The sequence below is a fragment of the Rhipicephalus microplus genome, chromosome 1 (genome assembly GCF_043290135.1).
Source record: "Rhipicephalus microplus isolate Deutch F79 chromosome 1, USDA_Rmic, whole genome shotgun sequence".
Classification (NCBI taxonomy): Eukaryota; Metazoa; Arthropoda; class Arachnida; order Ixodida; family Ixodidae; genus Rhipicephalus; species Rhipicephalus microplus.
Window position 1 is genome coordinate 280,044,355 of NC_134700.1, and position 27,200 is coordinate 280,071,554.

The 27,200-nt window shown below is 48.3% G+C and overlaps 1 protein-coding gene across 1 annotated transcript in view; it reads right to left on the reverse strand.

Moving 5' to 3' along the window:
* LOC119165330 (neurotrimin-like) overlaps positions 1 to 27,200 on the reverse strand; it is a 200,448-nt gene that overhangs the window by 26,704 nt on the left and 146,544 nt on the right. Inside the window, exons 2-4 of the mRNA XM_037417513.2 lie at positions 17,750 to 17,871; positions 9,592 to 9,799; positions 5,089 to 5,244 (exon numbers count right to left, since the gene is read on the reverse strand). Coding sequence (XP_037273410.2) covers positions 5,089 to 5,244; positions 9,592 to 9,799; positions 17,750 to 17,871 — 486 coding nt within the window. The remainder of the gene's footprint in view (positions 1 to 5,088; positions 5,245 to 9,591; positions 9,800 to 17,749; positions 17,872 to 27,200) is intronic.

Genomic DNA, 27,200 nt, shown 5'->3' on the forward strand with positions numbered 1-27,200 from the left:
CTCTGCATGATAGCGTTGAAGTTTTTGTCGTTGCCCTCTGGTATGATGTTCGGTGGGGACAGTGTTCCAAATGTTACACACTGAGCGGAAGGTTGCGTAAGTGCACAGTACATCGATTTGCTCGCGTGCACACCAGGATACTTTGCTCGTTCACTGGGAAGTAGTGACTAACACGTCTTACGAAGCATGAACCTCCTAGAGTCCGGGCGCCACATTTTCGAGGCTTTTGTTCGCGAGAGATGACACGACCCCTAACATTGGACTGACAGGAGAGTATCGCGCATGAAGCTGTTCTGCTCGACTCATCCTCAAGGGCCCTTTCTGGCGATCAGATCTCATGACACTCCAATTTTGTGTAATTAGATCTTATACGAAACATGACGATGACACCGACGGTGACGAAAATCCACCTGGAGTATATACCGCCTGGACAGAGTGGCTACCGCAGTTCGGAGACATCAGTGTGTTCATTCCTGGTTCTAGTGAATAAATTAATTATTCTTCACAGGGACACATTACTTCCAGGGTGAGTTCTAAGTGTTCCAGTAGAGGCCACAAGCTAAATAGTGGGATTGTTTTTCTTCTTCATGTTCTTTTTTGTTGTTGTTGTGGCGGGCAAACTTAAATTATGTTTCCCTTCTAGCTTTCCTGCGATGTATGCGCGACGTGTGTCGAAATGGAACTTACACGATCATAAACGGGCCGAGAAAACGCACACAGGCAAGAAAAACAAAGCAAAAATCCACGCTAGATGCGGAGGAGACGGTGCACGCCCACACTGGTGTACATTATTGCGCCTCTGCCAAGAAACCCAAACATTTTCGCTTCATTTCCGCGGAACTTCACGTTGAAGGCCAGGGGTCTCGGTCCGCATGATTTGCGCGACATCACTTAGGCTTATATTCCGAGAAAGGCAGACGGTGTCGTTGTTATATATATTTCCAGCAGTGCTCGTGTTGTTCGACTGACGAAGGCTCTCGCCGTCACCACTACCGCAAAGTTTTCTGGCACGAGTGCTCGTAGGCCCAGGCGCCGCTTTCGGGCATGGTGATGCGACTTCCACGACGAAAGACAAGAACCAGAAAGTGGAAGCAAACGGGGGGGGGGGGGGGGGGGGGTGTTCAGGAGGGGGATCAGAAAGGGGGAGGGACGCCCTTATTTTCTCTCTCGCCAGCTTTGTTCTTGGAGGCCATCTCAAGAAGCGGCTGGCCGACACGGACTGGCCCGGAGCCGGACTCTACGACGCCGAGAAGGGGGACCGACCGTTGTGACGACGTCGTAACTTTCACTTAGGCTGCCCTGTCTTCGGGACTTCAATTTTCAAAACGAGTTTCTTTCTCTTCCTTGCCGCTGTTTTACTTTCGCTATGTTGCATGCTTAGCACGGCGACACCCTGCAGCGCTGGCCAACCCGTTCCCTACCCCTCGTCCCTTTCCTCTCTTGCCGTCTTCCTCGAGGGAGGGGGGAAAGGGCTAGACGCTAGCAGTTTTTTTTTGTTTCTCGTACATAGAAGAGGCTTCGCACTGTAAGGCTCAGGACCATGCTTGTAGTCCCTCCTCGTTACATAATGGACGCGGCGCCCTCCTGGAACGCCGTACGTCTTTTACGCACTTTGAATCGTGTCCGTGCCTCTGCGCCGTACGACTTCTTATTTTACTGCGCTGTCACTCCAGTGGTGTACATGTACAAGGCCTTGGTTCGCTCTGTCTCCCCACTTTCCCTGGCCCTTTACTCTCTCTCTCTCACTGTTCGTCACCCTCGCTCTTTCTTTCCCGTATCTTCCCCACACCACTTCTCTCCTCTCTCTTGTATCTCACTTATTTTATTATTGCAAGTGCAGGCAAATGTTCCGAAGCCGTCGAGTTTGCCCGTCAACGTCAGGGCCTTCTTGGCCTTGCGAGTCGCGTTCCCTGCTACCGGGCCCACGAAACTTTTTTTTTCTTTTCGAGGTGCCCACGTTTTGTGTTTCTTCCATTCTTTCCGACGTTTTCTGCTCTCCTTTCGTCCCACCACCGGCCAACTGTACAGCCGAGCAGGTTTTTTTTTTTCTTCTTATACGTGGAAGCCAATGTACGGAAAAAACTGGATGAAGCGAATACGTTATGCGAAAAGCGCGGGATAGTCGTTAAGAGCGATCCGCTGCGCGACTGATGCAGCTCGCGTTATTAGGTTGTCCGATCGCGTTCCAAGGCACGCGCTCGCCTTCGGGGCGATAGACGACGCTCGCTCGGCCCACTCTCCGGCGAATTTTTTCGTTTAACTTTTTTTCTTCCGAAACGTGCACAGTCGTAGCCGCTCGCTTGTACAGGAAGTAAGGCACTTTACTATACACTATCGCGTGCTCGGATATGCGTGACTATCCGTGGATGAATTAGGCGGTGCGATGCGTTGCGTGCGTCTCGGCGTTGACAGTGGAGGTCACGCGCGCTATCCGAACGCTACATTTCCGAAAGCCCTTGACGATAATGTCACGTCGACGCTTATGTAAACTCTCCCCCCCCACCTCTCCCCCATCAACCCCCTCCCCAAGTTTTGTTTTTCAATAAACAAAAAAATAATGGTGACTAAAACATCTGAAAAGGAGAGTGCGTGAGGACTGATGCAAGAAAGCGTTACTTAGCGGATGATACAAAATTCAGGATGCGAGAGCAAGAAACTGTGAACATGTCTGGGCGGCGGGTTGTAACACGCTCCACTCTTGCTGTATGCATGTGCACTTGGAAGTGCCATGCAGATAAATGGAGTCTCCGTAATGTTGAAAACGCCGATGGAAAGCGACGGTAAATGGGAGCATTCAGTATACTTTGCGAACAGAACTGAGTGCACTTCAGAAGTTCCGACTTAAAAAAAGTACAGTGGGCAACAGAGGCAGCATACGCGTGCATATACGGGCGATGGGGTGAAGCTTGCGCTAAATTGGGCCTCAAGTTTATTCGGTCCGCATTAAGAAAGCAGACAATAAGTTCTTCAAAAAATGAAGTAAAGAAACATAGAGCAGCGTACTGTAGGACTTCGTCTGCATGGGGCTCGTATAGCTGGGTCTTAATGCGCGTCTGCAGTTTATTATTCGATGACTTGGCACTCCTTGGTGCCTCTGAGAACGATTATAGTGTGGAGTGCCAGTATTGCCGTCTTATTCATTTTTTTTTCGGTAGAACGAATCGCTGCGATGACTGAATATGTAGGCCAGCCACGTGCCGCAAATGTCCTTTTTTTAATAAGCTCTCGATCGTTGGCAATCATAGGGAGAAACCGTGTAGTTCCATGGAAGGTTACGCAACACTTTTTTTTCGTAAACAGTTCAATGAAGCCCTCATCCTGAAATAGATGGGATCGCTTACGCTGTGCCTGGAAAGTGTTGTCATTCATACTCCTCATATCGCACACACATATGGCTTCCGTATATGTGAATAGAGTGAGAGCTTGCATGAAAACTAAAATGCTAGAGCCATAAAATGAAAAAAAAAGTGGTAACACTCTCTATAGTATTTGAACGTATACCAAAGCAGCATAAGGTGATTGTCATAAATTGGTAGCAAACGAATTAAGTAAAAGAAAGGGAAGTGACGTTATCAAGAGGGAACTTTCCCGTTTGCGGTCTTGTGCTGTTTAGACGGAAAAGAAAAAAAAAAAGAAGCAGAAAAAAAAGTACATTGCACCTGCAGAAGGGTGTAGTATATACTTCTTGTGGATAGCGCACATCCTCCATAAGGATTTACACCATCGCTTTAAGATACTGTAATCGCAGAAGTTGTGTTTATCCAAGAAATTCGAAACTCAAAGAATATCTTGTTCCCAGTAAGTTGCATCGCTGCAGAGCGTAAGTGAATGAAAACATTATTATAGCAAATTATAAGGAATGGTTCAAGAATGGATCTGCGAAAGGTCAGGGTGTCCTTGAGTATATTGGTAAAGGAAAAAGAATTCGTGACTGGAAGTCGGTCTTATGCAGCTTATCAAGAATGAGTTTATGCGAACCGAAACGTCAATGTAGTAGGCACGCAATATGAGAACGAAATTCGCACGCGGGTCAGAGCTATTATAGGCGAAACATTTTGAGGCACGGAGAGTGTGCATTGGAGATCAGAGGAGCTTAGCCGATGTTGTATAAATTAAGGAAATAATGAGTAGGGTGGGTGGTGTGATTCGTAATCAGTGGTCTATTGGACTGATGCCACAAAACATGAAGTGACCAGATCGCAGTATCTGAATGACATATGATAGGGCTGCGTGCTTTACTTAGAAAACTTGCCATAAAATGTTAGAATTAACTGAAGTTAGAAAGTGAGAAATTGTGCTAGTCGACGAATTTTCATGATGCTTAGGTGAGTGGTAAGTGGTTGAGATAGTGGTTTGAATTCAGGAAATATGCTGACTGCAGCCCTTCATGGAGCCCGGTTCAGCATCGATGAATAAGGAGAAACGGGAGCCTATGGAACAGGAAATGATAGGCCATTTTTTCATTATATTATAGATCTAAGCACATGAGCGTCGATCTTTTCCGGATTCGATCTCGCGACCTGCGGGGCGGCAGCCGAGTACCTTAGCCACTACACCACCGCGGTGGGGAATTCGATCCTGCATGTCAGCATAACCACAATATTACTGTGGCAGGTGACAGTTAGATTGTTTTATAATACAGTTGTGGACAATCTTGAAAATAGCGCATTAAGAAAAAAAAAAGAAAGCAAACAAGAACAAGAGAACAATGAAGGTCTTCCGGTCACCTCTTGTCTGTCTCATTTTGTTCTTTTATACGGTTTCCAATATGTTCAAACGCACTCTTCCGTCTTCTGGTCCTCTGTCTCAAAACGACAGCACACAGGTCACGTGCGCATCCTCCTGTAACGTGCGTCTTGCATTCTCGTTTCATCGGCGCAGTTTGCCTAAATATGTCGTGTTTGGGCATCACCGGGAGATTACCTCCCTTAGCTGTGGGCGTGAATTGGAACAAAATGATGACTCATACTTTATAGCAGCGCCAAAGACAGAAACACGACGCAGAGAACACCAAAGGACAAGGCACCGGCGGGAGTGGCGGACACTGGCAGCTTTACATCTTCTTTTAAAATTATGGTGACCACGTACCTTTCTTTCCGGAGAGAAGTATGAGTGCGTCATCCTCCCTCCTCCACTTGATGACCGGTTCGGGGGTGCCCGTGGCTCGGCACCGCAGGGACACGTCGCTGTTCTCGCGCACCTCCACGTCAGAGCTCGTGTTCTCATCGTCGATCCTCGGAGGAACTGGGACAACAAAGTTAGAATGAGCCGCAGCGTCGATGACGTCGTGGCGTGCGTCAGGCAATATTGGTGCTTCCGGTGGTTCTATGCATCCTCATCGGGACGTGTAAGTCACGTCTAAAAGCGGGAAACTAGAGGGGCAAGACCAGTATTGTGCAACTATATGATATACGTTTGATGTCAGCCACCTAAATAATTATTGTTTGTGTTCAACGTCCCAAAACCACGATAGATTAGGAAAGACGCCGTAGAGGAGGGCTTCTGAAATTTTCGCCACCTTGTGTTCGTTAAGCTGTATTCACACGATGGGCGTGATCACGGACGAATACGAGACGTGACATGCGCGTCGTAATTCGGATCCCTCCGCAACCAGCATTCACGCGATAAGGGAGAATTCATGCTACAAGCGAGGATGTCGGCACTGCTCCCTGAGGATACCAACTGTGATTTGGCCGTTCTTTGTTTCACGAACCGCTCCGCGCGGACCCGAAGCGGGAACGCGGAAACCGGTGACGTATGGTGACGCAGTACTCGATCCCCGGACTCTAATGGTAATTTCGTTCGTCGTGTGAACACAGCGTTAAGGGGCACCTAAATCCAAGTAACATGAGCCTCTGGAGTTACGCCACCATCGAAATGCGGCCGCCGCTGCCCCGAGTAGGCCCCGTGACATTCGATTCAGCAGTAGACCCCCATAGCTACTAGGCCGCCGTAATGGGCAGCTATCAATCAAATCGACAAATTGTTTCGTTTAATCCGAGTCTTCGTGGCGACATTATATCTACTTAAAGTTTGTCTACAAATCTACGACTTCTAAAGCAACCTCGCAGCCGTCTTTGGGTATTTAAAATCACAGATTCCAAAAGCATGCCTTCTCCAGTGACCACATCCCCACCTATATAAAAATCAAGGGGCTAAGCAAGTCGCAAATCGCGCCCACTTCACGGATAGACTGGTCAAAGTATAGATCATCCACAGAGAAGCAATGCGAGAGAAACCAAGAAGGTTCTCTTGAAAGCCTAGAAGGTATAATGAAGGCCGCTATTCAAGAGGCAACGTTTAATTGTGGACCTTTGCCAGATTTTTGCAAATATGAGGTGGAGTTGGAGCGACTTCGTGCAATCTGTCGTCACGCCGAACGACGTTATAGGCGCACGAAATCCATCTACGACTTGAGGGAAGCGAGACGTCTACAAAAGAAGATTCAACGTCGAATCAATGCACTACAGTCGCAACGATGGAAGTCACTATGCGAGTCGCTCGATCCCCATAAACCTCTTTCGCAAATATGGAGAATAATCCGCGGCCTACGAACACTGCCACAACAGAATCGTCCGTTCAAATGCCTTGCTCTCCACCAAGGCCGGCGTGAAATCGATGTGGCGGAAGACTTCTGTGCCAGGGTTGCAAACAAGGGGTCCGGGATCAACATGAGTAACCTACGAAACGCGCCGGCGTCCAGAGACACTCGGATGGACATTATGTTTTCTCTAGAGGAGCTTCAGGCAGCATTGGCAGCATGCAAGCGCTCGTCATCGCCTGGACCCGATGGAGTCACTTACATGGCACTTGCTAACCTAGGACGAACAGCTCGGCGTGCCCTTCTAGCTGTATACAATGACTCGTGGAGCAACGGTTTGGTTCCTCCTTCGTGGAAGTGCAGCCGCCTTGTGCCCCTGCTCAAACCAGGCAAATCGCCTCTGGACATGGCCTCCTATCGCCCCATCGCGCTTGCCAGCTGTTTTGGAAAGGTGACGGAGAGAATGGTGGTGACTCGCCTGGAGTGGTACTTGGAACATAACAATATATACCCCGATGCTTTGACCGGCTTTCGACGTGGACGGTCTTCCATAGACAATGTTGTTGATCTTGTCACGTCTGTACAACAGCAGAAGAGCCTAAAGAGATTATCAGCGGCACTTTTCTTGGATATTAGGGCTGCCTACGACAATGTATTACATGAAACCATCCTGGACGCCTTGGGCAGCATTGGATTGGGAGGCCGCGTTTACCAATGGATCTACAGCTATTTGAAGGACAGAACCTTCTTCGTTCAGACAGAAGATGGCGCAACAAGGCAACATCATACTTATCGCGGCGTACCTCAAGGTGGGGTCCTAAGCCCCATACTTTTCAACCTTGCGCTCATCGGCCTCGTTGACGTCCTGCCACACTCCGTACATCTGTCGATATACGCGGACGACATCTGCATCTGGGCATCAGGGGTCACGCGTCTACACGTACGAGCCAGGCTTCAGACAGCGGCTACACTGACGTCAAACTACCTTCAAGGACGAGGACTGGAGCTGTCATATGAGAAATGCTCACTAGTTGCGTTTACGCGCAAGACAATGACGCCATACCGCATCAGAATTAATGGACACACAATCAGCTATCAAAAGACTCACCGTTTCCTGGGAGTAATAATTGATCGTGATTTGTCTTGGAGCCCTCATATCGCTTACATGAAGAAGAAACTGACCATGATCACCCACGTCCTAAGGTTTCTTGCGGGAAAATCATGGGGTGCATCGGTACGAGCCATGCTTCAACTGTATGCTGCACTTTTTCTTGGCTTCATGCGCTACAGCCTACCTGTGCTTGGCAAGGCCCGCATAACAAACGTACACGTCCTCCAGTCATTACAAGCTCAAGCACTGAGAATATGCCTCGGGCTGCCGAGATGCGCATCCTCAGCAGCGACTGTCGCAATCGCTCATGAACACCCTATCACAACGTATACATTCGTGTCGATGCTTTAAGAACGCACATAACACATGCCACCCGGATTCAATCGCATCACCTCGCCTCCCTTCCAACTTCCAGGCCATGCTCTGCGTTCTGCTCTATTATTGCCCCACATCGCACGGTGATTCCCACGAACTTCACGCACGCAGCAAGACCGTCGTTACCATTGTGGTGTCTACATCCACTGGAAGCCCTGATAACCATCCCCGGAATGCAAAAGAAGAAAAATTTGTCAAATTTGGCCCTAAAACAAACAACATTACTGTTTCTGCATGAGAAACACAGTGGACGCATTCACATTTACACGGATGGGTCGGTCACTTCAACAAGTTCAACAGGCGCAGTGGTAATTCCGGAGAAATCCATCACGATAAAGTTCAGGACCTCGCATCTGACATCATCCACGGCGGCAGAACTCGCCGCCATTCGTGCCGCTCTAGAGTTCCTAGTTGAAGAACCGCAACAGACATGGTCAATATTCTCCGACTCCAAAGCAGCTCTCCAGGGCATTGCCTCGCCATATCGTCATGGACCAAACGAACAGCTTATTGCTGAAATACGACTGCTTCATCACCGGGCTATAGAGAAACAACATGACATAGCGTATCAATGGATACCAGGCCGCTGCAGCATTGATGGAAACGACCGTGCAGATGAAGCAGCCCGAACTGCTCACGATGATGCCCCTTGTGTAGCTATACCATTATCAAGAACGGACGCCGCTGCAAGGCTTCGATCACTTGCACGAGAACTGACACTCGCTCAGTGGAATTCACCGGCATTCACCAACGTCCGCCTTCATAATTTGGACCCACACCTACAGCTCCGTCTTCCATCAGGAATAACCAGAGCAGAGGAGACACTTTTGTGCCGTCTGTGGATTGGGGTGGCCTTTACGAATGCTTATTCGTTTCGAATCGGAATGGCCAGAAGCCCGACATGTGACAACTGTGGCTGCGCAGAGACTTTCTCCCATCTTCTCTGCGAGTGTCCTCGCTTCAGCGTGCCAAGAAAAGAACTGTCAAAAGCCTTAGATAGAATAGAAAATCGCCAATTGTCGGAAGAAAGGGTATTAGGACACTGGCCGAGACCGTCCTCTGCACGCAAGGCATTGAAAGCGTTGTTGCGCTTTCTGCGGGCAAGTGGTCTTAGAGACAGACTGTAAACAGCGTCGTGGATCGTCTGATGACCTTCTCTCTCTTTTTTTTACAACGTCTCTTTTCTCTCATCCTTTATCCCCCTTACCCCCTTCCCCAGTACAGGGTAGCCAGCCGGTCTGAGAACTGGCTAACCTCCCTGTCCTTCCTCATTTATTCCTCCTTCTCCTCCTCCTTCTCCTAAAGATAAGGAAACGAATCGTTTAATATACTGAACACGGCGTCCGCATTTTCGATGAAGGCGAAAATATTTGAGGCCCGTGTACATAGATTTAGCAGAATGTTCGAGAACCTCGGGTGATAAGTAAGACTTTTCTGGAGCTCTCGACTGCGGCGTCCCTCGTAATCACATCGTGGGTTTAGGGACGATAAAGACAGCAAATCATTATTAATTACAAGAGCCGCCTTATCGTCTACAACGCATCGAATGGGGACGGGCACTCACCGACGACGTGCAGGTAGCCCATCATCTTCTTCATGGGGTTGGTGTTGATCTGGCACATGTACTCGCCGTGGTCCGCCTCTTCGACGTCACGCACGTGCAGCTGCCACGTGCGGTGGCCGTTGTGTGCGATGTTGTACCGCGGGTTGGTCGTGATCAGGTTGTCGTGCATCGAGATCAGCATGTGGCGGTCCGTGTGTATCCAGGCCACCTGCGCGTAACACAAAATTTAGGAGCTTTCTTGTTTTCTTACATTCTTGTTTACTTTAGAAGCAGCCCCGCCACGGTGGTCTAGTGGCTAAGGTACTCGGCTGCTGACCCGCAGGTCGCGGGATCAAATCCCGGCTGTGGCGGCTGCATTTCCGATGGAGGCGGAAATGTTGTAGGCCCGTGTACTCAGATTTGGGTGCACGTTAAAGAACCCCAGGTGGTCAAAATTTCCGGAGCCCTCCACCACGGCGTCTCTCATAATCATGTGGTGGTTTTGGGACGTTAAACCCCACAAATCAATCAATCAATCTACCTTAGAAGCAGTTCCAATCAACCACTTACTTCCGGTTTGAGGAATATTTAAAAAAAAATAGTCTTCTAAAAATAGAACTGGTAGTAAACCAATCGTTCAGGTTCTAGTTAAGAGTTGTATTAGATACATGTAATATCGGAGCGTAAGCTTACCTAAGATGCGTCAGCTGATTGTCAGGATATTAATTCGAAATCAATTCTATAGTTCGGTCATTGAAGCAATGTCATTACCAGTGGCATCAAAATCAGAAATCGGCATATAAATCAGTGGTAATGGCATAGAAGGCGGAGAGCATGTTAATTAAAATCAGTGGAATATGTTCAATCAAAAAGGAGACGTGCTTTTTAAGATCAGCTGGGAACGTGGCGGCACTTGGCGAATCGAATATGAACCATGCGCTCATTTTGACGTGGCCTCCGAGAAACGCTTCAGCAAGACCTAATGAATATATCATAATACACGAGCGCCGACGCGCAAGTACTGCTACCAGATTCTAATAAGTCATGAGATAGATAGATAGATAGATAGATAGACTGATTGATTGATTAAGTGAGTGATCGATCGATTGATTGATTGATTGATTGATTGATTGATTGACTGATAGATAGATAGATAGATAGATAGATAGATAGATAGATAGATAGATAGACGGACGGACGGACGGACGGACGGACGGACGGACGGACGGGTGGATGGATGGACAGATGTACAGATGGATGGATGGATGGATGGATAAATGGACGGACGGATGGACGCCAAAAATGCTCCCAGTTGATCTATTTAGCGGTGTACAGGGGTATACAATCCTCGCGAACACCAGCGCTTCATATTAGCTTACCGCTTTTGGTGTTGTTAATATTGATGTTGCTGTTGGCATCGTCTTGCAACTGTAGACAACTGGTTACATAAAACATATGCGGTGGTTTAACGTATGTATGTGCGTGCATTTGTACTTATCTTTAGTGCAATTTCGTAACGTTTCACTGATTTGAAAATAAATTACATGACAGTCATTTTCCATCTGCGTGCTTCGCATAACGTCGATTCCCAAGGTGTGGGGGATCTGCCGAATTTTCATTATTACATTTTGTTTGAACAGCATCATTTCCCGGAAGTGAACTTATCGGGAACCATCTATAGCAAGTCATACGCTCACTATCTTTATGCCAAATAACACGACCACTGCAGACACCTTCGTAAGAATGTCTGCGAGAAATGCGGATTGCATTCATTGACCAATGCTCGTGCTTTGTTTGCATCACACACGGTTCGCCTTTAAAAAAAAGTCATGTTACGTTTCATTAAAAATAAAGGCCTAATTTGTCCGTGGAACAACCAGGGTCGATGATTCTGAAAGTCTTTGCGTTTAGCCCAACTATTGACCACCGGAGATTTCGCCTGTTTGCTCTTATGCCTTTTATGACATCTAATTATACAATTACTGGTCTATTGTGTTTTCTCTATGGTTGACGAAGTACGCATAGAGTGTTTGTTTTTACGCCACATGATTTATTATTATTATTCTCTCCCTAACAGCACTTATTGCGCGTCGATTGTTTAGTAACAAATTTAGAAATGCTACCTTCGATCACTGTGGTTATGCGCGTGGTGCAAACGACATATCTGTAGTCTTGCGAAATATGTGGACACAACTTTAGGTCTGTGAATCAGATTCTCTTTACGGGATAAAAGAAATAACTTTTTTTTTGTCATTCAGTAAAACTACCACGATGCAGACAATTCATTCGTGACGTCGATCGTGCTTCACTGCCGCCACACTGTGCGGCCCTTCCGTAACAAGTGTGCGAACATTTTCGAATTACCGTACGTGAACTTATCAGGCGAGTTCTCGTACGTTACGAAACGCTGTGCTGTTCGATAAGATGACTACACCGGCCTGTTTAATCATTGAAATTCAAAGGAATATCAGTTCACCCAGTATACCGCGTTTTTGTGTCTGTGAAGTTCCTCTATGTCCTCTCTATTTGTGATTTGGATGAAGCCACGTGAAAGATCCGCGACATGTTGTCTGGTATCATTCAATATCCCGGAAGCATCGCTTTGAGAAGGATATGAAATGATCCTTTTTCTCGGAGATGAGGAAACAGCCGCTAATCTTGAACACGAAATAACCTCGGAAACTTATTTTTCGTGCGTTTTCCTATAATACCAGAACTACCGCCTGACCGTTGGAAAGAAGCCAGCCTTATTTGCATTACAAAACCTTGTAATTGAGATCCTATCGCCGCATGGTTGGAGGATAACATGTTCCAGGAAAGTGGAGCGTGACAAAGCATTGATGCGGCTGTCAACAATTTGTACGGGATGACTATGTCGTATGCTCAGCAAGCAAGCATCTTAGATGCCGACAAGAGGCGCTGCAGCATGTACGTTTAATTAAACTTGCAAAGTCCGAGTACGTGTGCGATCACACCCTTTCAGTAGGAGTTTCGGTAGTTGCTGGTGCTGTACAAAAGTGCGCCGCTCTCTCCCCCGCTTGCATGTTTCCTCAATAATTCTGAACTATCCATTCTTAGCTGTTTCTGCAAACTTATGGGAAAAAAGAAACGCTTGAAAGCTTGGTACCGGAAAGTGGAGTATAGTTAGATGAGAACTTGTTGCGGATGAATAGGGACGAAAGCGTTGCTCACTCTCTTGAAGACAACACTTTCGCACTGGTGGTTATAGACCAATAGCGGTATTGTGATTGTGAGGTCTCTGAATGTGTGTGTTTGTGTTTGTGTGTTTGTGTTTGTGTGCGTGTGAGCGAGCTCATCCTCTCTTCTTTTCTCTGCCTCTATATTTCACACTCCCGAATCCCTTCCTCCAATGTAGTGCCGTATAGTTTTTCTTGACTGGTCTTAACATTCCTGCTTTTCTTCTCTCTCCTTTATACTTTTTTTTTCATTTTTTGGTGTGTAAGAAACATTCCTTCAGGGATACATTAAAAGCCTATGAAAGTCTGTTGTCCTTACTGGAACTTTAGCTCAACAAAACTGAGCATAAAGCATAAGAAACACACCCCCACCCCCCACCCCCCCAAAAGAATGTTTTTTTTTAACCTTTCAGCCTAATACGGAAGTCTGCTTTAGCATAGTTTTCTGTTGTTTGCCATTTATGATAATTTCCGATGCCAGCGATGCTCAGCAGATTGGCGCAGTCCTGCTAATCACCCGGCCGCCGAAGTGGCCAACCCAAATTTTCCCACTCCCACGGAGCGCTGTCTGTGTGGGACACGCTACGCACGCTCGTGCTCACAGAGCGTCGAAGACGGAGTGGTGCGTCAGGCACCGAGACGTGGTGCACGCCGCAATGACGCGCATCTAACAGCCACTCGTATACGCCAAAAATAAAAAAAAATAAAAAATAAAAGAGAACTTTACGAAATACAGTGTAGATATAAAGGTATTCTCTGCTGCCATCAACACCAGCGCCTACATTGCTATTGCTACTATACGAGAAGTCCGCTTGACAATCTAGCGAAGGGGAACAATGGGACGTGTGCGCTCTCCGCACGACGGTATTGTACGACGCGAAGAGACGTCAGTGGACGGCCGCGGCATGACGCGCTGTACTGAAGAGCGTGGACCAGTGGACGACGGGGCGAGTTGAGCGAAATGAGCGCTCGGAACAAGCGAGAATGAACGCCTAAGATGAAACGTTAAAGCTAGAAAGAAAGGAAGAAAGAAACACTCAAATAGTGGATTGAGAGAGGGGACTTCTGGGCGCGCTTTGGTATCATCCGTTGTGAATAAACGTAATGGAAGGAGGGGAGAGAGGTCGAAGGGCCACCGCCACGGTGCTTGGGAAACCAACGTAATATGGGGTGCCGTAGAGAGGAGAATTCGTGAAGAAATAAAGAATGAAGAGAGAGAGAGAGAGAGAAAAGGAAAGAAAACGTGGCGGGAAGTACCCTCGATTCCACCCAGAGGAAGTGTCATTAAAGTTCGCCAACGAGTCGTGTCACGTAGCGCTGTGCGCCGTGGTGCCTCACTTGACGAAGCCCCGAATAGCCGCGCAACAGACGCAGTTACGGGCTCGGCATCCGCTGAAACCTCCGCCTGACGTGTGCAGAGAGTGAAGGAAAGAGAACGGAGAGGTGGTGTGAGAGAGAGTGGCCAGTTAAACGAGAAAGAACACGCCAGGGTGAGGAGTTATCCGAGTTGGCAGCGCACATTGTTACTCAGCTGAGCGCACCGCGGAAAAAGGTGCGCAACTATAACACGACGACGGGGTCGAGGTAAGAGAGGAGAAAGTGAGTGCATTGCGCTTTCATTCGACGCGGCCTGTCGTCTCTGCCTCGGCGTTCCTTCGAGCGGTGTGCGTGGCGCAGCGACGACGACCAATTCGTTGCCGCAGAGGTTGATACGCATTTATATATCCACCACAAGTGCAACAGCCGGTCGGGTAGCAGCTGGTTTGCGAATTGTCGTTTCTCTTTTTTTTTCTGTTTCTCTACTCTCGTTTAGTGATTGTTACCGCACTCCCGAGCTCCTATCAACGCTCGGAAGTGTCGTTTGCCGCTTTTCATCACAGGTTACACGCTAATAAAATGGTGAGAAAAAAAAAACAGTCATCTGAGCCTTAGTGGTACCATTCCTGAAGGAACGCTGGAGCTGAACTGCCTTCCTTGCTAGGACTTACCTTTTTTCATTCTTTTTTCGTATCTTTTTTTCTCTGTGTTTTCCTATCTCTTGTTTGTCTCGTTTTCTTGCTAATTCTTTCTTTCTATATTTTTGCAATCTCTCTCTCTATATATTTCTTTTTTGTCTCCCTTTTTTCTAAGGTGTGCTGTGCCATATACACTTCTTTCTCTCCCCCTCTCCCTCAGATCCCTCATCCTCGCTTCCATTTCAAGCAGCGTACTGTACTATACTAAACTATACAAGTGTATGTTATACACTGCTAGCGTTCTTGCATGCCCGAGGAATCACGATGCTCACCTACAGATCGTCGGAAAGCGGGTTCGAATCCCGCCTCGTCAAGATTTTTTTCGGCACCTTTTTGTTTCTTTCTATTTGTGTCTCACTCTCCCTGTACTCGTTCTCTCACCATTTGATTTATCAGAATGGTGCGCCGGACAAATTGGCAGCGTGTTCTGAGAAGGACGAAGACGAGGACGGACGGGGAGAAGTGGACGAAAATAGCGCATGCCAGTTTTTCATGATGATGATAATTTTCTTGCGACGGATTGCAACCAAAGGCTGGCATAAACAGCTCCGCTGCTAGATTGCTCTGTCTATTATTGCGTGCTAGATCATTGGGAAGGCACAACTTGTGCATGCTGCCTCGCATAAAAAAATGGATTCCACAGCATCAGTTTATAAAGTTGCCGTTCTTCGAATACGGGCTAAATTCACGAACCGTTCGTTTTAAAGAGCCGCCCACCATTGGCCAATGGCGGAATAGTTAAAATGATCTCTCCATTTTGACCGGCCGGAACATTCTCGTATAAGAATAGTGTAATGCAAAAGAATTTTTTTTAACTAATCTTGTGGTCTTCAGCATGTCTGGCGCTTCGGTCTTTGTGTTTCCGGTCAGTGTTCAATTGCTTTCCCTCTCGCAGACCATTGTGCGTACGCCAAGCTATTATGAATCTCCGTTACGAAATTTTCTAACAGCGCACACAAACAGGCACTGCTCTGTAATTTGTTTCCGCCACATTTCAATGTGGCACTTGAAAGCAACCTTTGAGTATTAAAAACTTCTTTTTCGCGGAAGCCCGACCTCAAAAATGGGCTATGTTTTGTGACTCCAAGGCATCCCTTCAGAGCTTGCAATCAGCTTTACGACAAAGGGAGCATCAACAACTAGTGAATGAAAATGAAATAAGAGAAGTGCTTCACGAAGTTTTATTGAAAGGACATGACGTAGTGTTCCAGTGGTTACCGGGACATTATGGTATTGTCGGTAACGACCTTGCTGATAATGCTGCCCGATCCGCCCACGCGGACGCCCAGACAACCCCAATTCCATTGTCGAGAACCGACGCTGCAAGGGGCCTTCACTCGTTCGCTAACACTATGTCGGAAACTTGGCTGAGTGACCCCAGTGTCAGGAACCGCCGCCTACACAAATTGGACCCATCGAGAAAGCTTCAAGTTCTATCGGACCTCTCCCGCCAGGATGCAACTTTACTGTGCCGCCTGTGGTTAGGAGTAGCTTTTACGAAGGCGTACTCCTTTCGCATAGGAATGGCGGATAGCTCCCGATGTGAATGGTGCGACACGGACGAGACAATAGAACATCTACTGTGTTCATGTGAACGTTTTGTGAGCGAACGCAACTTGCTACGCGAAACGTTAGAGACACTAGACGGTGGACCTTTTTCCGAAGAGAAGATCCTTGGTTCATGGCTCTACGCCTCGCAGGCCAGCAAAGCGACGCGGGCATTGCTAAGTTTTCTAAAGACGACCGGACTACGCGACCGCTTATAAGCGTGCAATGGACACGGTCACATCTACACACACGTTGCCCTTCACTTCTCTCTCTCTTCTGCTTTAATCCCCTCACCCCTTCCCCCAGAGCAGGGTAGCGAACCGGACGTGCGTCTGGTTCTTCCCTTCCTCCTCCTCCTCCTTTTTTGACCCGCTTGGTTTAACGATTGTGGCACTCCTGTGTGTTTGGGCGTCTGCGTTGGTTAGTATGTGGGGTTTAACGTCCCAAAACCACCATATGATTATGAGAGACGCCGTAGCGGAGGGCTCCGGAAATTTCGACCACCTGGGGTTCTTTAACGTGCGCCCAAATCGGAGCACACAGGCTTACAACATTTCCGCCTCCACCGGAAATGCAGCCGCCACAGCCGGGATTCGATCCCGCGACCTGCGGGTCAGCAGCCGAGTACCTTAGCCACTAGAGCACCGCGGCGGGGCAGGGCGTCTGCGTGTGTGTTTCTAACTTCCTCCCTCTTTCTATATCATCCCTCTCTTTTTTACTTTTCTGTCTCCCGTTGCTCCTTCCTCAGTGCAGGGTAGCTAACCTGATACTTGTTTTCCGTATATCTTCCTGCATTTGTTTGTGTGTGTGTTACAGCTGCATTTTCTATTCTTCCACTTTTTAATTAAACGTTGTTCCTCTCTCTCTTCTCTATCATTCTTTACTGTAAGGTAGAAAACCGACTGTTTCCAGTCCAGTTAACCTGTTAATCTTTCTGTATTGGTACCTGCCTGCCTGCCTGCCTGCCTGCCTGCCTGCCTGCCTGCCTGCCTGCCTGCCTGTCTGTCTGTCTGTCTGTCTGTCTGTCTGTCTGTCTGTCTGCCTGCCAGCCTGCCTGCCTGCCTGCCTGCCTGCCTGCCAGCCTGCCTGCCTGCCTGCCTGCCTGCCTGCCTGTCTGTCTGTCTGTCTGTCTGTCTGTCTGTCTGTCTGTCTGTCTGTCTGTCTGTCTGTCTGTCTGTCTGTCTGTCTGTCTGTCTGTCTGTTATTGTGCTAAGCTAGCAGTTTTGTTTCCTAGACATACTGTTTCTTGGCTTGAAATGAGAGGCTGCGGAACAGTGTGCGCCGGACGAGAGAAAAGTGATCTGGGCATGCCCAGGGTTTAAAAAGAAAAAAAAAGCAGTGAAAAAGAAAGACCCCGAGATTAGATGTGTGAGTAAAAGTATTCTGCGTGGTTCAAAACCACATAAAATCAATTCGCACCTTGAAGCTGCCGAGGTTGTCCACGACGCATGTCAGGGTCACTTCTCGTCCTGCTGCCACTGTCACATTGGGAATGGGCTCAGCGAAGCTTGGGAGCTTTCTATGCACCGACGATGAACCTCCTGGAATGCATAAAGAAGATACACGTCAATCAAGTGAGCGAGAAATAAACTACTCAATCGAATAATTTGTTGGTATATCTACCAATCATTCGATCGATTATTTCATGAATCAATCAATAAGTCAGTCAGTCAGTCAATCAAGGCATAGCTTTTTTTTTTCGCAATAAAGGAAACTACAAAAGTTGAGAAAGCAAGGAAATAGGCAAATCGACAAATTAATTGAGTCGTGCATTTGATTCGCGAGTTTTGAGATCTCTGAACTCTAAAATCGCAGAGACTTCATAGCTTTCCGTCAATTCGTGCCTTTTATTCCGGCTCTGAAAAGGGTGAACTGTGAATTGAGATAAAACGCTCGAAGAAGTCACGAGAACACAATACGTTAACATCGGCCTCTGAAGCCGAAGCGAGACACGTCACGTGAAAGATTAACGTCGCTCTTCGTTATTTATTATCCCGAGTCCCCGTCGAGTCGGCGCTATTCCAGGAGACCGCTTAATCCCGTCGACAAACACTTCAGCTCGCAGGAGCTGTCTTCCCATTAAAACAATCGAACCGCCCCATCTCGAGATTTATTTATAGGATCTCAGCCGACCGGTGTTTGCTTTAAGGATTGCCCTCTTGCGGTCGTGCTTGAGGCTCCATCCAAGATCACCGTTTCAAGCAACTCTTTCTCTGTTTTTTTTACTTGTTTTGAAGGTTTTCATCAATAGCATTCTTTTGACGTCGGAAGCGCTGAAGTTTTTTTTCCATATTCACGACTGCTCTTTATTCATTTGAAATTTGAAGTTGAGAGGGATTCTGTGTGCAGTTTGGTTGAGTCTAGTTGCCTTTACGTGATTTCTCACCGCAGTTCATTTGCGTCTCTCTTAATTCTATTTTCCTTTTGTCTTCTCAATGTACTCTCCATTAAAATGCAGTGGAAGTAATATAGAACTTGGTGGTGATGAGAACAATAACCGCTGCCAAACAACGTGGAGGTTATTTTCGGGTAAGTTCGACTTATTCTTTTTCATCGTGGCTTGACAGATAAGAAGCCCTTTTATAAGTTGTCATAAAACGCTTCAAGCTTGAGGAACTGAAAGAGTGAATTGTCGGCACACTGCAGTGGCAAGTTTTCCGTAACTGGGAAAGGCTTAGGAAGTAAAACACTGTAGCTGTGAAAGAACTTCAACATTACAGTTCTTGTCTTGGTAAGCTTAGAAAAGGGTTACAGACAAGGAAGCGTGGTTACGTGTGTACTTATTCAATTATTTACTTGTTTGTTTGCCGACGTCACCTACAAATTTGCCCGAAAGCCTTTAATCATCTTAGTCTTCCCGCATATTTTACTAACAAAATACGACATCAGCCCGTGGCGAAACCTAGATACAAACTTCCAGACATTTTCTTTTCTTATTGCGATAGCAACCCTATGGACAGTCTCGGCTGGTTTTTGTCGTCACCGCCGCCGTTTCACCTTTCATTCGCATATATATATATATATATATATATATATATATATATATATATATATATATATATATATATATATATATATATATATATATATATATATTGTAACGAAAAGCGGCGCGGCAGCTGTGGGCCATGGGCTGGACAGCGAGGAAAAAGAGGCAGAATAGAACAGCTCGCCCGACGAGCGGGTGTTGTGTCTGTCTCACTCATTATAATGGCGCAGTCGTTCAACGAACCTGTGCGTAACGACCTGCATGAAGAAACCGTCCTATGGAGCGGACCCACTCTCCAGCGGCCCGGAGCTCCTGCTACCGTGGCCATGGCATCCGACCTGGCCACCGCGGGTACCGAAGCCAGCGCGCTGCCTGCAGGCGTCCTTGCCAAGCCACAAGGTGAATCCTCTGACTTGGCTTCACAAACCACCTCCTTGTCCAGGGACGCCGTACACGCTCCCTTGGACTTCGCCTCAGGTAACATCCCTGGTGCAACGTAAGTACCGTCGCCAGAAGACGGGCGTAATTCCTCGCCTGTAGACGCCAGCGAACTCTGCATGGTTCTGCAGGCCATCGCTACTTCGTGCCAGCGTCTTGCAGACGCTACCGTCACTTTTTCAGCAGCCTGTGCACGCACCACGTTGGCTCCTCCGTCCATGGCTGAAATTCCTGACTTTACTGGCGTTGATCAAGACCCAACCGTCTGGCTGGATGAAATCCATTCGTTGGCCCGTCGACATGCATGGACTGACGACGTGACGCTATCGCTAGCCGTAACTCGACTGCGCGAGTCCACCAAAGCGTGGCATCAATGCAATGGCTGCAAGTACAAATCCTGGAGTGACTGGACTACAGCCTTCGTCACGGCCTTCCCACCACTTTCATCCGCATACGACGACCATTTCATGCGCATGTGATTGCGTCGACAGGTTCCATCGGAAGACGCCCGTAAATACGTCTACGATAAGCTCGGGCTTCTCGACAAATATGGCATTGCATGGATCTCTCCGGCTGCCCGCCAGTATGTCGTTGATCGCTTGGCTGACCCTACCCATGCAGTCATCTTATCTTGCCAGTCACATGAAGCGTCACCCCAGGTTTTCGCTCAAAAGGCAGCCGAAATTCAGCAGAACTCTCGTCGTCGGCTTAGCTTGGACACATTACCGACTGTCCGTTTGACTTACGCCTCCACACGACACAGATGCTTCAAGTGTGGTCGCATTGGCCACAACGCCAAGGAGTGTAGTCAACCGCTCCAGACGCGAATTCACTACCAAACTTGTCAAATTCTTCGGATGTCCATTCATGTTGAGGGAATAGGTGACCTATCTGCTCTGGTGGATACCGGTGCGGAACGAACGGCGCTACACCGACGTCATGCTCCGGACACTATCCGACCGTGGACGCAACCTCCCCTCGGCGGACTTGGAGGAAGTGCTATGCCAGTCGGAATGCTCGACATTTCTGTCCGGACGGCATGGGGCACTAAAGTTCTTCCAGCCATTCCCGTCTTTGAAGACCTCCCTGCCGACATGATCCTTGGTGCTGACTTCTTGCTATCTGATGACATTGAGCTCACCATACATCGCGGCCTCGTCGAACTCCGGTCTTCGACAGCTGGGACTACCGCCACAACCCTGCCACCACCGACAGGTGAGCCGTCCACTCCGCCTACCTTATCTTCTATATTGGCTCGCCATCAGCCAGTATTCGCTGGCAATACAGCAGAACTGCCAGGCACTAATTTGCTGCTCCATCGCATACCGACGGGAGATCATCCGCCAATATGCGTACCACTGCGACGATACGCTGAACGAGAACGGCCAGTGATCGCAGAACAAGTTGATGAAATGCTTGCCGCAGGCATTATTAGGCCGTCATCGAGTCCGTGGGCAGCGCCAGTCATCCTTGTTCACAAGAAAAACGGATCACTACGCTTCTGCGTGGACTACAGGCAGCTCAATAAGTGTACAATGCCTGACTCCTACCCTTTACCCGCATTGAGGATGCTGTTGATACAGTACGTCACTGCAAGTTCTTTTCGTCACTTGATTTACGCGCAGGGTACTGGCAGATTAACGTCGCAGAGGAAGACGAATGTAAAACGGCCTTTCGCACACCTTTCGGTTCGTATGAATTCAACCGCATGCCATTTGAACTAAGAACGGTTCCTAGCACTTTTCAGCGTGCGATGAATTCAGTGCTCAGACCATTGAAAAACCAAGCCTGCGTGGTGTACTTGGACGACATCCTGGTCGTTGGCAGGACGGAGGATGAACACCTTCGCAATTTGGACGAAGTACTACACAGACTCTATGCAGCAGGGTTTCGTTTGAACCAAGAGAAATGCCGGTTTGGGGTGTCCAACATTTCGTACCTGGGACATAATATATCTCCTGTTTGCATTCAGCCCCTCCCGGAGAGAATAGCTGCCGTGTCGCAGTATCCCACACCAACCTGCTTGAAGCAGGCTCAGTCATTTCTGGGTATGGCCTCGTATTTGCGAAGGTTTATTCCCCACTTCGCTTCGATCGCCGCTTCCTTGAGCGGTCTTCTTAAAAAGGACACGCGGTTTCAATGGGGCGTCTCATAAGAAAATGCTTTTCGAGCTATAAAACAAAAGCTTTCTTGTTGCCCCATAGTAAGTCACTTCAATGAGGACTGGTCCACGGAAGTGCACACTGATGCCAGCCAAGTCGGCCTAGGAGCTGTGTTAGTGCAGCATGATCCAGATGGCGTGGAACACGTGGTCGCTTATGCCAGCCGAAAACTTTCAGACTCCGAGCGCCACTATCACTCCAACGAGCTTGAATGTCTTGCAGTGGTATGGAGCGTCGATGATAAGTTTCGACATTATCTTTTCGGGCGTAAATTCACTGTTGTGACTGATAATCCTGCTTTAGCATGGATGTTCTCCAATCATCAACTTAAGCACAAATTTGCCCGGTGGATAATCACGCTGCAAGTATACGATTTTGACATGCGCCACCACGCCGGGGGGCTAAACAACGTCGCCGATGCACTTTCACGGAACCCCCTTGACTGCGCGCAACAAACCAGGCAAACCCACATTTTTTTCACCCAGATGGATATATCCCGAGCCGTACAGGAGGATAAAGATTTGGCATCCATTATTGCATCTATCACTGACAAGGGAAATCACAGTACTTTTGTGATGCGCAACGCCGCATTGTACCGGCGTCACTGGCGGGCGGACCGATCCGAAGAACGTTACCTCCTGGTGATCCCGAAATACCACAGGTCAGAAATATTACGAGCTATTCATGACTCCCCAGAAGGCGGACACACCGGCCAACGAGCCACGCTCCGAAAACTACAATAACGTTTTTGGTGGCCGAAGATTCAAAGTAGCGTCCGTTCTTAGGTCGCCAGTTGCAAAATCTGTCAGCAGTTTAAGCAACTGCCTGGGTGTCAACCTGGATTACTAACACCAATCCAGATACCCGAAACAGTTTTCCACACGATTAGCATTGATTACATGGGACCTCTGCCCACCACCACTGCGGGAAATCGTTACGTCATTGTAGCAGTAGACTACCTGTCAAAATACGTGCTTCCCGTGCCATCTCTTGCATCCATTTACCTAATCGACTTCCTCAAGCACCAATTTGAATGGAGACATGGCTTCCCAAAAAAAGTTAATATCTGATTGGGCTACAACTTTTCGTAGCGGGGAACTGAAAAAGTACCTTTGCACGGCAGGCGTGCAGCACCACTTCGCATCCGCGTTTCATCCTCAAGCAAACGGCCTTACTGAGAGGACTAACCAGACCATCCAGGAGCGACTCGCTTCATATACGAAGGCAGGGAAAAGAGGAGAGGCCGACTGATACGTCCACCTTCCGTCAGCCGCTTTTGCGATTAACACAGCACTGCAGACGTCTACCGGGGAAACGCCCTACGAAATTGTTTATGGAAAACTACCACAGCTGAAAGCGGTTCTCAGTATGGATGCTCCCATTATAGTTCCACATGCCAACGATCGCATAGCGGCCTGTCAGAAGATCCGAACTAAGGTGATCAAGAAAGCCACCCACGCACAAGAAAATCCAAAGCGCCACTATGACAGACGCCGTAGGCCCGCTCCTGCTTACAACATCGGTGATGAGGTCTGGGTGCAAAGGGGCACCAGCGGGCTCGGCAAGAAGCCACTCCCTAAGTTCGACGGGCCATTCTTAATTACTCAGCGTGTAGGAGAAAATACCTGGCATGTGAACACCTCAGATGCGAACTTCACTCTCGATAAACGCAAAAGAAACAACTTTGCCGTGCATGTGTCGCGCTTGAAAAAAGCAGTCGGACCGCTGCAGGTGCAATGAACTGTAATTTCTTTTTTTTCTTTGTCCGGCCCGCAGTGGGGCCGAATGTAACGAAGAGCGGCGTGGCAGCTGTGGGCCATGGGCTGGACAACGAGGAAGAAGAGGCAGAATACAACAGCTTGCCCGAAGAACGGGTGTTTTGTCTGTCTCACTCATTATATATATATATATATATATATATATATATATATATATATATATATATATAGGGAAGGCCGGACCCGCGGCCGAAACGTCGATAAAATCACTTCGTACGTGCGTCTTCTTCCCTATAAAAATAATCTTACCCGGACCCAGCATCACTTTAGTTTTTGGTATATATATATAATATTTATATACCAAAAACAAAAGTGATGCTGGGTCCGGGTGAGATTATCCGTATAGGGAAGAAGACGCACGTACGAAGTGATTTTATTGACGTTTCGGCCGCGGGTCCGGCCGTGGGTCCGGCCTGGTGAGACGCGCCTCCCGTGGGCAGCGCATGCTGGTAGCTATACGTCGTTTATATATATATATATATATATATATATATATATATATATATATATATATATATATATATATATATATATATATATATATATATATATATATATATATATATATATATATATATATAATATATATACGCGGACGGATGTGCTAGCCTCTTCTTTCTGCAGAGCGAACATCGTTTTTTTTATTTTTGGGCAGGGGTCGACTGCGCACGCGCTTATCTCATGGGTGAACAAAAGGAAGGGGGAGGGGGCGCTTATGAAACAATCAGCACGCGGCTCTTGCTCCAACAGCAGGCGGGAACTTCTACGGGCTGCGCTCTTAACACAAGAAAACTGTGCCAAATTGTACCTTGAGCTGCCGTCCACATATAGATGCTCTCTACTACAACAAACTGCCACCAGCGGCGACAAACGACGTATAGCTACCAGCATGCGCTGCCCACGGGAGGCGCGTCTCACCAACGCCGTCACTATGCACAAGCCCTGTTGTGTTCATTTACTGTGACCGCGCCGCAGAAAACTTGGTTACTTAGAAAGCGCATGTTTACTACAAATATTATTGCTCCTAAAAATGGTAGCCTTGCCTCGTAAAGCATTCGAGTGCGTTGCTATCGCATTCATTGCTTCGCCCTTTTGATGAAACTGTGACTTTTTTTTCTCTAAAATCTCGTTTTAATCTTGTATTATGTTTTACAAAGCACATCCTGCAGGAACCAAAATTTCTCGCGTGTTTTTATTTGCTGGTCGAATTACCCCCTGTTATGATAAAAAAAAACGCATATTGCATCGTCTAACTGGGCAAGCAACGAGCCCCTTCGGTGGAGACAACGACGTACAGGGTAACAGCCCAGAGCAAAAGCACAGAAAGGCGCGCTTCGCGAGATATGAAAATGAACACGAGAAATAACGGCCCATGCGCTGCAAGCGCGACGACTCCACCGAACACGGACGCGCCTTTACAGCGCTCGGACCCAAGCCCGTTTTCTGCGCGAACCAATAATTTACGCGTTGTCTGCTCTGGCACCTTAATGGCTTTCCAAGCCACAGCCGTGAGCCCCTTACCATCCGGACGTTTACGCATATGGCCCGAGCAGCGACCTCTTTTCCGTCCCCATCTTTATCTTTTCGTCGATGGCACGACAAGGGTCAACAAGGAAGTTTGGGAGTGCCTTGATCCCTGAAAGGGTGAGTAAGACGATGGAGAGCAAGATGGGAAAAGGAAAAACGAAGAAGTCTGCATGGAGAGGCAGCCATTTTCTAGCCGCTGCAACCCTTTTAAGGAGCACACGCGTAAGAAGAGATATTGGGAGAGAAGAATGAGACGGCCCAAGCAGACGAGGCTGGTCGACCAGCGACGCCGGGTTTGCCCGGAGAACACGGGGATCAAGACGGAGCTGAAGAGACGGGGCCGATGGAAATGCGCTCCGGCGGCGCCGCCGTGGCCGATGCGGGGGAGATACTCTTCCCTTCCCCCGCCCCTTCTCGGCTTCTTCTCTAATGGATTACCCTCGCCCGCGTGTTTTGTCTTTACGCCATGCACCATCGGGACGGCTTCGACGCGCAAAGCGAGTGCGTGCGCGCCTCGCGTTTCGGTATATACGCTGTTTCGGGCGTGCCGCCTCCTCTTCGAGGGAGAGAAAGAGCTTAGATGGGGTGCAAGATTAATGTTTCCCGCGCGATCCGTTGCCCCAATATTTCATGTTTCTCAGCAGCAGCCAGCCAGCCAGCCAACCAACCCAGCCACCCTCCCTACACCCTGCCACTGGCCCAAGTTATACCCTTCCGCACAGTATCCATGCTTCCAGCTATCCGAAGAACCTCGGAAGTCGTTCCCCTCTATCACGGATGCCAACTCTCTCCTCTCGCATTTATAGCCATCGCTGTACTCTCCCCATTGTCCCCCTTTTTCTCTCTGGTTCTCCTTCCGCATACATAGTCGTATGCCTAGGCGAGCGCGTCAATTATTGACAGCAGCCGATAGCACCCCCGCTTGCCAGCTGCACCAGTTTGCCTGCCACTGCTGGCTTGGCTTCTGCATTGCGCATGTTTGGGGGGACGTGTCGGTGGATGGCCTCCTGACCACCGGGAGGAGGAGGGGGGGGGGTAACGAGTCAAGCGTGCACCCTTGTGTCTTCCTTAAACACACACAACGCGGACCGGTCATTTTTCCAGACGCTCTCTGTGGTACGCACGCGCGCGCACTTACGTGGCCTTGCTTGCTCGCATATCTCCACTGTCTCTACTCACACGTGCAGATGTATGCCTCTCAGATTCGCTCCTTTTACTCGATAAAAAACTTAGTCGCGAGAAAAGTGTGAGCTGGGAGGTGACGGAGGAGGGGGTGGTGGTGCACCTCTTTCTTTCCAAGCCGTGTCTGCCTGACAACCTCAACTAAAAACTAACGAAGAGTAGTGTCCCAGTATAAAGTTCTTCAAAATAACGCGCTTCTGTACTTTTAATCATCTAAAGGTCTCTCCATTGATATAGTTTCAATGGCTAGGCTAAGCGTGGGACGAGCTCGGCGTGTCTGACCCGGTACACGGCTAGTCCACCTCGAAACTTCTCTCTCTCTCTCTCTCTCTCTCGTTTTCATACCCCTGTTTCGCATCTGAACGCCGCTTGCTATACAACTCATTTGTTCCATAGCAAACTCATTTGCTTGTCGTCCCAACACTCAGCACGCACCAAGCGGCCCAAGCATTCACGCTTGACGCCACAAAGGAGCGAGTGTTGGGGCGTTACCGCGTGAAGCCATTCACAGAGACGCGTGCAGTACGCCAAAAAGAGATAACGGGACCGAAAAAACAAACCTGTGAAACGAAGAACAGCAACTCTCGTCCCACGACTCCCTTGCACTGTCGCATACATATGCGGCTTCAATAAAAACGAACACAAGACGACGTACGTCCTTTCTACTTGCTGTGCGTGCATACAAAACTTTACAAGTAAACGGCCACTTTGAGGCTCACATAGCATGGCGTATGAAGCAGCGATTTTGTTGCCGTGCGCGGCACTCGGCTTTGAGGCATCCAGTCCGAATCTGC